Source organism: Ostrea edulis, chromosome 8 (genome assembly GCF_947568905.1).
Source record: "Ostrea edulis chromosome 8, xbOstEdul1.1, whole genome shotgun sequence".
Lineage (NCBI taxonomy): Eukaryota > Metazoa > Mollusca > Bivalvia > Ostreida > Ostreidae > Ostrea > Ostrea edulis.
In genome coordinates this window covers 34,593,979-34,607,596 of record NC_079171.1, presented here as the reverse complement: position 1 = coordinate 34,607,596, position 13,618 = coordinate 34,593,979, and the positions used below count along the sequence as shown (strand labels likewise).

The window sequence follows — 13,618 nt, the reverse complement described above, 5'->3', positions numbered from 1 at the left end:
TTAAAAATCGTAAACTTAATCCACAAACCACGAGACTTAGCAAAATCCTAGTATATAATGCTATAAATTCTCTAACTTGTGTATGGTGTTAGTGAATATAAATCTAAAATGCTGGATATGTTATATCCAAGGGAAACCGTTAGGCCGAGGAAACATGGGTTATATAAACGCGTCATTTGGAGAAGAAATATTTATAATTATACTCATATATTTCCTAAGTACACTATACATAGATTTAAAAGACTTTATTTTCCTATAAATATTTCGATCGTCCACTTTAAGATCGTCAGCTAAGAGGAAATCGAGGGAGTCTACTATGTAACGTGGAGGTTAAGATAAACCAAAAAGTATGTATTTTGAAAAACAACATTTCCTGTTAATATCATTTTCTCAATTAGTTCAGTTATTTCTTATAGCATAAAAATATAAGAAAGTTTTGTTGTTGTTTGATAATCGGTGGGTTTGAAAGGAGAAATCAAAAATAAAAACATTGCAGGGAATTCGGCGTCACAATGCACAGTTTACATCGGATGGGTTATATTTACAGTGTTTTTAACATACACTTCCAGAGCATGGATATACAAGTAATTTCCAACAGAAAGTAATAAAAATATCTCCAAAGCAACATTACTATCATTGGAATAAATCCAGTAATGGACATTAAAACATTTTTTTATAGTTTTAATATGAGTTAAAATGAATACATGTAAGATGGATATTTATTGTAATTATCTTCAGCAGCATTTATGTAAGGAAGGGAGGGGGTAACTATAGTGCTCATATCACCATAGTAAACCTAAAACCCAATAGTGATACTCTCAGGAAAAAAATCTACTAGCATATGTTAAAATATATTTTAAAGAGATCAGTGGTCATTTATTTCTTAGGGGTGAAAATATGTCTGGTTTAGTGAATAATTGCATTATAAAAATTGCGAAGTTGTGGCATTCCTCAAAAGCAGCCCTGCTTCTACTTCAAATGAAAAGAAATGGACGTATCAATGCAAATTATATATCAATTACGGCTTTAACTTCAATTTGATATCAAATATGTATCACTTACTCTTTTTGTATCATTTTCAAACACTATCTGAAAGACTGGTACCATTTTTTATAGAAAGTCGACAAGAAAGGTTACCATGACAACCGTAGCGTCACAATTCCCGTTAAAACCATATATAATATTTTCATAGTGAGTTACAGATACTGGCAACTACAAAATATGTAGAGATCAAAAATCAAAATCATTAATATTCAATGACCCATACACTACCTTAAATTCAGCATTTCGCAATAACGTTATAACGATATAGTTCGTCAACACAACCTATCATTGAGTCAAATGTTGTCTGACGTGTTTCATACTGATTGCTAGACCATTCTTGACACAATGATTTTGACTATGCATTTCTCTGGTTACCTTATCAAGAAATCGGGCCCACGCGGGTATAACCGGTCAACAGGAGATGCTTACTCATTCTAGGCACCCGATTCCACCACCGCGCAAAGTCTGTGTTTGTCAAACTCTGTTTTGTATTCCTTATAAAAATTAAGATTTATTGATGTTCATTATCTTCACCTTTGAGAAATAGCGACCGCGTGGCTTTAATGATTTTGAAACTTAACTAAAAAACTTAGGTTTAAAGATTGTCTGTCCAGTATGGCGTTTTACACCGAATATGTAATGTTCCCGTCATGCTTCAACGCAGAACTTCCAGGTTGTATTTTCCGAATTGCAGTGGGGTCTTTGGGTCTTTTTAGGGACCAGTTAAGAAGTTTTCAATGATGAAACACCACCATCTTTCGTGCCGTTTATCGTGATCTATGCTTGACACTCAGGATCATGACAGTGGGGTCATTATTGTGTCAACCTAACATGACTTTCGTGTTAACGGTGATCTCTGAAAGACTCGCCACCCTCACTTTCAATGTCGGGCGCTTGGTGAATGAAAAGTCGCTTCCTATGTTACATTTCCGTGATTTGAATAATGGAACCTGGATGGCACAAGCTTTTGAAAAGCGAGCGATCTAGCCAACACACTACGACGACAATTGATATATACCTTTATTCCGGCAAAAAATGGATTCCCAATTTTGAAATGGCACGGGGTATCCTCTGCTTTCCGCTTAGCCCCGACTTTGCAATGTACCTTACAACAGAGATGGAACATTTCAGCCAGTATTATATGCAATGGTAAATAGAAAAGCATTTCTTTAAAGGACACATCGCATGTTTTCAAAGTATACAAAATTATATGCATTTTGACTTTCTTATGCTCATAGTAATTAATTCTAATGGTTCGTTCTTCGAAATAGTGCGATAATTAGCCACAATACGGATTTTAGAAAATATCCTTCATTAGTAAGGTACCCATGTGGTGCAGTGATGTCATATGTAACTTTCTTCGATAGTGAAAAATAGTGCTAAGTAGTTGTAAAAACTCCGTTTTTAATGGCCTGATTTATTCGCCACGGACACTATTTATTTCGATGTTGACAAATTCCCCAAATGTCTTATGCTTTAGTCACAGTGCATACAAATAACGATGTAAATACCCAACTGTATAAAATCGGCAATTGCGAGTAAATCATAATGTATAAATGGATCGCTGTGTAACCACTATTTGGTAATGTTATTCCTTTAAACATCTGTAATTGGCGTTGTTTCTTTCTTCTTTCAAATAAACAAAAATCATTATATTTTTGGATTAGACAAATCATGATACGTTACATCGTTGACATCTAGACCTGCTAAGTGTCATGGGTCCATTTCGAAAATAAATAGATAAAAATAATCCAATATAAAATGAAAATCACAGTGATTTATTTTAATAAAGCGATTTCATTACCATTACTATTTTTGAATTGTGGTCTACACATCGTTAGGAAGTTGGAACACATGGATATGGTGTTCTTGACATTACGAGTTGATTTAAAAAAGACCAAAGCATTATAATTCAATTTAAAGTTAGGAAATGCAATATTTTATTATGTATGATTGAAAGTTCATCATCTTTGATCTTTAGAATTTTTGTAAATTTACCATTTGGTAGAAAGTAAGAGAAAATGTTGTGTGGTATTAGAAGGTGAATATCAGTTGGTGCGAGTGTGAATTAAAGACCAAAAGAAAATGCCTAGCAGTACTTGTAGCTTCGATATAACCATCTTATCGCTGTTTATCTGGGTCTTTGTCCATCTGGGTTTTGAAAACTACATGGACAAAGGCGAATGGGGCTTTTTATGTTTAATACAGCAGTCCTTGCGCAGATACAAAATGTCCATGTTTTTCCCTCATACATGTATCCTTATTCGAAAAATTGAGAAATACTCAATCTAAATCCTTTCTACTGACAGATAGTGCCCCCTTTAACGAGACATAACACCATTATATAATGTTATTTACAAGCCGTTAAGGTGATAATTGGGCTTTTTGTCAACAAATCCAATCTAAGCTGTTGATGGAATGACTAAAAACTATTTTCAAACTTCCTCGCTTTAGTCGCATATGACGCTACACATAATGACGTGTAAACTATCGAAGTAAATATCAATATCATAAGACTTGAATTTCATCGCTTTCAAACTAAAAAAAAATATCGAAATTTCTTAAAATACATTTAAAGTAGCTTTAGGCACGAACAGAATTACTTTTGCGGAAAAAATAAATCAAGGGAACAATGGGCCACATCACTCACCTTTTTCACCTTGGCTCATACCTTCCCTATATATATACTTTCATTTAAATGTAAACTTTTCTGACCCAGCGATTCTCCAGAAGAAACTTTTTAATGATTTTTCACATATATTTGTATATAAAAACTTTGATCCCCTACTATGACCCCATCTTACTTTCGAGGACCATGATTTTTATCAAGTTCAATCTGCACACTATGTTAGAAATCGTTCATGTAAATGTAAACTTTTCTGGTCCATTGATTCTTCAGAAGAAGATGTTTAATGATTTTCCACATGTATTTGTATGTAAAAACTTTTATCCCCTACTTTAGTCCCATCTTACCCCGAGGACCATGACTTTTACAAACTTGAATCTGCATTAGGTCAGGAAGCTTTCCTGTAAATGTAAACTTCTTGGCCCAATGTTTCTTAAGAAGATTTTTAAAACGAATCTTTCTAATGGTATGTAAAATTTTGATCTGTAATTGTGACCTCATCTTTAGCCCATGGATCATGAGCTTAACAAACTTGAATCTGCACTATGTCAGGACGCTTCCAGGTAAATCTCAGCTTTTCTGGTCCAGTGGTTCTTTAGAAGAAGATGTTTAAAAAAGGTCCCTAGATATTTGTATATAAAACTTTGATCCCCTGTTGTGGCTTCATACTACCCCCAGGAGCCATTATTTTATCAAACTTAAATCTGCACTATGTCAAGAAGCTTTCATGTAAATATCAGCTTTTCTGGCTAAGTGGTTCTTGAGAAGAAGATTTATAAAGATTTCCCTATATATTTGTATATAAAACCTTGATCCCCTATTGTGGCTCATCTTACATCCAGGGACCATGACGTTAACAAACTTGAATCTGCACTATGTCAGGAAGCATTTAGGTAAATCTCAGCTTTTCTGGCTCAGTGGTTCTTGAGATTAGGCTTTTAAAAGATGTTCATATATATTTGTATGCAAAACCTTCCCCTATTGTGGTCCCATCCTAAACCCAGGCGTAATGATTTTGACAAACATGAATTTGCATTATGACAGGAAGCTTCCATGTATATTTCAGCTCTTCTGTCTAAGTGGTTGTTGAGAAGAAAATTTTGAAATGACCCAACCCTATTTTTGCATTTTTGTGATTATATCTCACTTGGAAAAGGCATGACCCTTTTTTGTACAAACTTGAAATCCCTCCACCCAATGATGCTTTTGGCTAAGTTTGGTTATAATCGGCCTAGTGGTTCTGGAGAAGAAGTCGAAAAAGTAGAAAGGTTTTTAAACAGACGGACAGACGACGGACAACAGGCGATCAGAAAAACTCATTTGAGCTTTGAGCTCAGGTAAGCTAAATCGTTTAGAAATATGGGATGTGTTCTTAAAGATATTCAACATTTAGTATAGACCATAACACTGTTGTGTTTCTTTCAATCTCATTGTATGTATTTAAATGTATGTGCTGAAGTTTGTTCTTATATTAATATTACATTATATAATTCAAAATACAGATTATTTACAAGCATAACATTTTACATTTGATCCTATTTTCTTTTGAGCTTTCAGGAAGTCATGCGCCGTTATAACAGCAGTGTAATTACTGGACGAGTCAACAGTCTGATCAACAACTTCCAGTCCATCAATGAACCAAGTTATGTCATATAACAAATCTTCGTCGGACTTCACGCTGAAGTTGCATACAAGGGTAACAGCAGGATCGTATCTGACCACAAAACCGGCATCCTCTTCTCTCCATGTTATATTATGATAGGCTACGGACGCATACGATGGTACCCAGTCAACGCCTGGCCCAGAAACAAAATTCAGAAAGCATATATTATCAGATAACGTAAATCAAGCGTTACAAGAATACTTTAGATGTCGATTCCCACCCACTCCCGAGAAAGCCAATACTCACAGTATTCAATATCAACTGAAAATAGAATAATAAAATTTTCAAAAAACAAAAGAAAAACGAAAACAGATTTTCAACATATGAGATTGATCACTGTTCCTTATTTTCGCCTTCCATTGTTAACACATATATTAGAATGAAACACGAACCAGAATCACATGTTTTATTTATCCATCCGGTGGCGCATCCTCCAAGACAAGTTCCGGTAACGTGATCACACACGTGAGGTGTTATACAATGACTGCTACATTTCATCGCACAACTCTGTCCATACGAGCCACTGCTGCAGGCTACATTTAAACAAATCCAATCATTATGAATAATTGAATGTAATCAATGCATTTCTTTGTGGTATGTATTGAATCTTTATTAGAAGTTCATGATATCAAATGGATTATTTCTTTGGTTTATGAATACGTCCATGTTATCTAGCATTACTGTTAACGTGTCTAATAGTTTCAGGACGTAGCTTTCCTTATCACATATAAGTCTTGCTTTATCTGTAGAAGTATTAATGTCAGTAATACCTGTACTACATTTACTTGTTGTCCAACCTCCATCACAACCGAGTGAACAATTCCCAGTCACGTGATCACACGTTTCGTTGAAACAATATCCACAGTTGTACGCACAATTCACACCGTATGTGCTATTCGAACACGCTGTAATAGTGAAACCCAGTTTTCAAAATTAAGAAGGAATCAAATGTGAAAACATTAGTTTATAATAAAGATTTTTTTTCCAATTTATATCCAAACACTGAACATTTTATTGACTACCTTCAGTGCAGTTTTCTCCCTTGTATCCAGCCTGACAAACACAGGACCCGTCAAGGGCATTACATTGGTCACAATTTACAGGACAGGGTCTACAAGGACTGCCGTAATGATTAGCAGGACATCCTGAGAGGGACAAATAAAGATATGAGGAAATAGGATGCTGTATTATAATGTTTTCTTTTCTCTTAATTTGTATTCATCATAAGCTATAGCTTTGTAGAAAATATGAGACAGATCACGTTAATTAATTTCGCCTTTTATATATCATAATCACATACAAGTTTGGACCTGTAATTACCCAAATCAATGATGACTGTGGTTTGAAAGAAATGCGAAAATCGTAAAATCGGGAATTGAGAAAAATAACACAGATTCGGGGTCCTACTGTTGATATTTTCCGATAATTAGGTCGTTGGTTTTGTGGTGGCTGTTCGCGTTTTCTGCGCTCGACTTCTGCATCGGACGATGGTGTTTATTGTTAGTACTTGAATGTGTCGAATCATTTCCGAAGCATTTTTTCCTACTTTGTTTACTGGACTTGCAGGGTGTGACCTTCCATTATGTGTTATTATTCACAGGATGAAACCATGCCATTTCGTCAACTGAAATGACTCAATCGTAAACGAAAGGTGACTGAAAGTCAATGGTCTGCCATTCCATCACTTCTACAAGCCTTTCATTAAACTCAATAGATGGAACCTCATATCTATGACTGTTGTTATGGATGACAAGGGAAACATATCACTTTTGTTGAATTCCAAGTAACAATTGTATTCACAGCGCTACAAAGACAGCGCTTTGGGTCAAACATTTTAGTTTTAAATTTCCGTATATGGACATAAAGGTAGCTCACTACATCAATATATCTTCTTTTACTGATACTACATCACTAGATTGCGATTCAAATGTATTCTGAGATTACTTGTATCGATCGGGTTGTTTGTATATCTACGTAAGTCAGTGGATAAGGTATCGGGTTACTGAAACGCAGTTCCTGGGTTCAAATCCGCAAGTGTCTTTTCCGTTATTTATTGAAATAAATTTTCGGAAATGTTATTCTCTCTCCAAAATTGTATACTTTTGCGTTTTGACATACTGTAAGCGTACTTTTTTCCACGGGTTCATAAGTCCGCGGAATCACAATTGCTGTTTATTCCGCGGATAGAAAATTGGGCGGATTTATTAAATTGCCACTTAATGTCTTTCATTTACTTTAAGTACGCTGGGATAAATTTCCGCGGAAATCTTGTGACCGCGTACATAGCGTAAATTAATATCGCGCGGAAAAAAGTACTTCTAAAGTATGTACCTATTACATAACATCATATATTTCACGCCAAAATAATTTCGTTGTAATTTGATAAGCTCGTGTAAGGTGTAGTGAGTAATTTTAGACTTACAAGATGAAGATAACGAACAGTACAAAATAGAACACACCAAAGGTGGGATCAGGTGCCTAGGAGGAGGAAGCATCCCCTGTTGACCGTTCACACCCGCCGTGATTAATTGTAATTGTAATTAATTCCTTTGTTATTTCTTCTTGACGACTGAATGGAATATATATGAGACATACAATTGCATGAATTTATATATGGTGGCAATTTCAGCGTAATCTGTTGGGTTTTTATGGTTATGATTCACTTAACATCGATGTTTCTGTGCGGATAGAGTCGACTGGTGAACTTCTCCGTTCGTAATGCATAGATAATGAGAAACAAATGCACTCATCTTTTGATACACCACGCGGTACTCAAAAATACAATACACTAATTGTAAATCAGTAAAACATTCTAAACGTTTTTAGATAATTTAGACTAAAATGTGAAGAAACGGTCGTTATTTACATTCATGCATTCATATTCAAGTATTTGAGTAAAACTGTCATAATTATATATCAAACACAGATACAGTATTAAGTAATTCTTGATAAGTTGAATAAGCAAAGGGCAAATAAGTTTACAGTATTTATATTCACGTTCACATTTTGCAAAATGCAGATTTATAGATAGAAGCATTGGACATGGTATGCTCGGCAAAAAACAAAAACAAGAAAACAAAAGGAAACAAACAAGAAATCGCATCGAATTGATTACGGCGCTTTATATTCATGTGCTAGTGGTACTGCAACATAGCAGATATATACTGCTATTTCTATTAAGCAAAAGAATAAACTCCATATATTTGTTTTTGGTGTCGTGTCAACCTTTATAAGTTTAACAGAACAGTAATTGTTACTCTGTCACGCATCCGGCATTAGAAGTGAAAATCTCGGGTCCTTTTGAAAGCTCATTTTGAGTTTTCAGCTCAAGTGAGCTCATAAAACAAATAAGGAGGTCACCAGCTTTATGTGAAAGGCCACAAGCTTAGTCATATGTATGCAAGGTGAAGATAATGAACAGTGATCAGTCTCATAACTCCTATAAGCAATACAAAATAAATAGTTGGGCAAACACGGACCTCTGGACACACCAGAGGTGGGATCAGGTGCCTAGGAGGAGTAAGCATCCCCTGTTGACTGGTCACACCCGCCGTGAGCCCTATATCCTGATCAGGTAAACGGAGCTATCCGCAATCAAAATCAGTGTGCCAAGAAGGGCTTAACAATTGGTATGAAACACGTTAGACAGCATTTGACCCCATGCGAGGTTGTACTGACGAACTAGATCGTTATAACGACCATAGAATTTGCAAAATGCTGACTTCAATCGAGACTGTTGAAACCCTTGTACCATCAAATTGTTTGTCAGTTGCTTACCTCGATTTAAAAACTGACTGTACGCAGAACAAGCTCTTGCATATCGAATCAGTTGAGATATATAAACACCATGTGCAGGTGATAATGGAATATTGCTACATAAATATGGGAAGTTGACGATGGAGAAGCTGAAATCATCCCATTTGTCATACAGTTGAATTGTCAGTTTGCCGTTAATGTTTACTTTCAATAAAATATCTAAATATGAAACAGAAGTGGACAACTCTGTGGTGTCCTTTATTTCGAGCACACAGGGATATATCAAAGCGACATATGAATGAAAGCTATTATTATTAATAGACAAAACGTCTATGTATGGTGCTATTAAATATTCGTTTCTTGTTTATCTATAGTTCGGGCTGACACAGCGATGTTTTAGCGATGCAATGACTATAGAGTTAAAAGGCTTTTCGTCTCCAAGGCGACCAATATGAAGCTTACTGGTTTATGAAATTTATTTAGGTGAATATGGACTGATACACAGATGTAAATACTAATACTTATATACAATGACAACACAAATGTATAACTATATAACTATGTATAATGGTCACGGTTTACCTTGCGCTGCATATGTATAAAGTTATTATACAGCTATAAACATAAAATATTACCATTGATCTCCATTTCACAAAATAAAACTGGCACATCACTCATTTCTGCGAGTTCCTCAGCTAAAAAGCTGAAAGTGATATAGAGGTATTGTGCTTGGTGTTGGAATGGAATTATTACTTCTGTAGAGTTGGCAGATATCCTCTCTATTCCAGAATGTTGGGAGTATCCATAATTCCAATTGAAAACTGTATAATTGACGAAAGTATCAGCAACACCTAATAAAATATGAAAAAAAAGTTTATTCGATTGATTTACGTTTCCTCAAACGATGATTAAAAAACCATTCACAGTAAGAAGAGACATAATGATCAACAAGAAATGTTATAGAAATATAGTATTTTATTTCAATTTCGTAGGCATAGTTCGAAGGCCTATCAATGTAAAATATTCCATGGTGCAATTTAAAAGTAGTACCATCTTAGTTGTCAAGGGTGTGTGTCCCCATACCAAGTTACATTCATACAATGGAAACGATTGTCTTAGCGTGTGCAGCAAATCAAAATGTCAGTTACAAGTAGAATTGGTATATTTACAAAAAAGAAAACAAAAAGGTGCAACCGAGTCTGTTTCATTTCCTTGGGAAGACCTGGAATCAGATATTGTTTTCCTGAAGAATAGAATTAAGCTAACACAAAATGATAGATCACCAACAACAAAGTTTGATTTAAAAAAACTACATTATAACTGAAAAGTCAGAATTTCAAAAGAGCTAGTTTTTCTTCTTCAGAAGAATGGGTCGTTTAGATTGTCAGTTAATTTCGACCCCGTTGATGCTCCATGTTTTTGTTACATTTTGTGAAAGATATAAATGTTTCGATATTGAATAAGATGAAACAAAAACACAATTATAGTGAACATTTCATCGCTTTACGTCACAGTTAAATGTAAATGCGGAACCACGCTTCCGTTTTCCGAAATGTGGTATTCTAACGATACCGACTTGATTTTACAAGGCGATGGGAATATCCGATATCGACTTTTTTCAGGGTGTCCTTACCATCTGTGACTAAATATAAATTGAACGCTTGTATAAAAAGCATGTGTTATCTCATCATAAGTTACCATTGCGTGTAAGCTTGTTATACGTTCACTGATTCAAATTGACACTCTCAATAATGCCATTTCTAATTATTTGTTGGTTGAATATCATGTGTTCATAAAGTTCAATAAGTCATTTAGTTCCACGTTTTTACATGCGTGTTAGGGATGATTCCTAATGGACAAAAGTCCTTTTGTCAGCCTTTGACTGTTTCATCCTGTGTTTTCAAATTTGATGAATAAAATACATAAGAACCAATATCCCGATTTCTTGCTTTGTTTCTATGTTTGAAAGTGAATCCCCGCGTGGTACGAGTGATTTCTATTTATCAGTGTTTATAGCTAGGCATCTAAACATGTTGAATAAAAAATTCGATGTTTTTGTTGTTTTAAGGTCCATAAGTGTGAATTGTATTGCAAAACTGAATTAGATACAGGAACACATAAAGAAACTGCCTTACAATACCCCGTTTTATCGATCTAAAACGTAAAGATGTAGCACTTTACCTTCATAGATAAAATAAAGCCGCACACTTTTGATGTTGTACACATTCCGAAGATAAACGTATAATGAAAATGTCGTTCCATTCAGGTAAGACTTGAAATCAATACAGCTCGATTGTGTGGTGTTTCCATCCACCAGTAGATAGGAAGACTGGTACAGGTAACCATAAAGATACCAATCATAGGAATACAATTCTGTGTATTGCTGTAGAGCTACATTATCGGTACCTACAACATTGATGATACACGTATTGTAACGATTACAATGTAGACTTACGTCAGAACCTAATACAATCAATGCCTGCCTCATTCAATAATCTTTTCACAGAAAATACCTCAAAATTAAAAGAAAATACACACTGATGTGAGATACATCTACTTTTATATAACTAATTCTACTTTTTTAAATCAACCGATATAGAATACTAAGATATTGAATTCATGGTATAGTCTGTTCACGTATAACCACGTCTGTGGACATAATGCTCCTTATTTATTAATTACATTTACGTCTGCTACATCAAATGACCTCGCATGCCGATGCGGTACCTTAATTTCAATTATAAATGACTGGTATGTTTTGATAAGATGATAAGAAACCTACATACATCACATTTTACAGTTTTACACGAAAATATTGAATCATATACTCATGCTACAATTTGGTCCTGTATAACCAGTATTGCAGACATAACATTCCCCGTTGTTTACGTCACAGACTTCACAGTTGTCGTTCTTGATACATGGCTGACAGTCACTTCCAAAGTAATCAGTCTCACAACCTAAATGAATTTAGAAACCTTACATTTCTAGTCATTGGTGAAAAAGTTCGACACCTACTATTAGATAGAACTGTTTATTATTCAGTACATTTATACGGATGTTCAAATATATCTTGTTTACTGAAAAATACAGTAGTATTGTTGTCGATTGTTAGAAGTACATTTTGACTTTAATTAATGAAGGAAAAGGTGTTTTAAACTGAAAACTGGATTGATATGTGAATTTGAAAGCTGAATATAACAAACAACTATACAAAATAGCAAATTGGACAAACACGGATCCCTGGATACACCAGAGGTGGGATCAGGTACTTAGGAGGAGTAAGCATTCCCTGTCGATCGATTACACCCGTCATGAGCGCTGTATCTTGATCAGGTAAACACACTTTTGAAAAAAAATTCCACTTAGTGATAATTTTTACCTAAAATCATAATGATAAGGAATCGATACTAAAAATTATTACCAATATACATATCAATTACTAAAATATTTTACTTACATTAGAGTATAATTTAACTTAATTATTCCTTTTTACTTAAATTTTATAAAATAAGTAATTAATTAGTATATAGCATTTGATCAAAATAAAGAACCAAACCACTTATAAATGTCATTAATTAAAATTAGTAAATCGAGATCAGGTTCCTAATTAAAAACACCAGGTGTTTGATTAAATCAATCTGCTGCAAACCAGAAACGAGATGCCCGCGAAAATTGATTTATCCGGACCCCATAATGAATGAAAGGTGAAGATAACGACCATTGATCAATCACATAACTCATATAAGCAATATGGAATAGAAAGTTGGGTAATCACGGACCCCTGGACATGATCATAAGATTTAAGGAGTTGATTTAGTTATTCTGAAGAGAATCCAGATACTATGTCCCAGTCAGTGAGTAAGTAATTGACAGACTTTAATATTGCCCTAAACGTGGCTGGGGTCCCTCTCTAATGAATTTTGAGCTATAAGACCTAAATGTTGCTAACTTGTAAATGTACATTTTCTTCATTGTTTCATTGAATTCCTCTAATTCCTGTTGAATTGATACTTTTAATTTTCTGAAATAATACAAGGTTAGACTCCCTCTAGTTGCAATATTTAATGATACCAATATTTTAGTCCTGTCGGGTGTTTTAATATTTGGACCATTCGCTTTTGAAATAGGATTTTAAAAACTTGATAAACAATGTACCTAATATTTATGTTGAATTTTACTTGAAAGTCCGTCTCGTGGTATCACCCATCTCAGTTGCTTCCCGAGAAAAATCAGTGTTGTAAATTATAAATGTACCTCTGTTCATATCGCACCATATACTCTCACAGTACGTCAAGACGTGTATGTATCATGGGTGTATCATGGGGAAATGTCCTAATTACTACCATTATCATGAAACTTTGGTATAGAAGAGTCTTTAGTCTTTAGTATCTTTCCATTGCTAGCAATTTTATTTTTTTTTCAGAATGAACTTCATTTTAATCAAATACATAATTCATATGGTCACTGCCCAGGTTGATTTCAAGTCACCATATCGAGAGCGGTAGCACACAGACATAGGTTAACGT

At 34.6% G+C, this 13,618-nt stretch overlaps 1 protein-coding gene across 2 annotated transcripts in view; it reads right to left on the bottom strand.

Annotated features, from left to right (window-relative positions):
* Nucleotides 1–13,618, bottom strand: part of LOC125657436 (uncharacterized) — a 55,924-nt gene that overhangs the window by 28,665 nt on the left and 13,641 nt on the right. The window contains exons 4-12 of one of the 2 annotated variants that reach the window (XM_056147401.1): nt 11,918–12,049; nt 11,271–11,495; nt 9,725–9,940; nt 6,356–6,478; nt 6,104–6,238; nt 5,726–5,866; nt 5,580–5,594; nt 5,198–5,466; nt 2,063–2,149 (exon numbers count right to left, since the gene is read on the bottom strand). In XM_056147401.1, coding sequence (XP_056003376.1) covers nt 2,063–2,149; nt 5,198–5,466; nt 5,580–5,594; nt 5,726–5,866; nt 6,104–6,238; nt 6,356–6,478; nt 9,725–9,940; nt 11,271–11,495; nt 11,918–12,049 — 1,343 coding nt within the window. Of the gene's footprint in view, nt 1–2,062; nt 2,150–5,197; nt 5,467–5,579; nt 5,595–5,725; nt 5,867–6,103; nt 6,239–6,355; nt 6,479–9,724; nt 9,941–11,270; nt 12,050–12,324; nt 12,432–13,618 lie in introns of those variants that run through there. The other variant, XM_056147402.1, reaches the window with a different exon arrangement.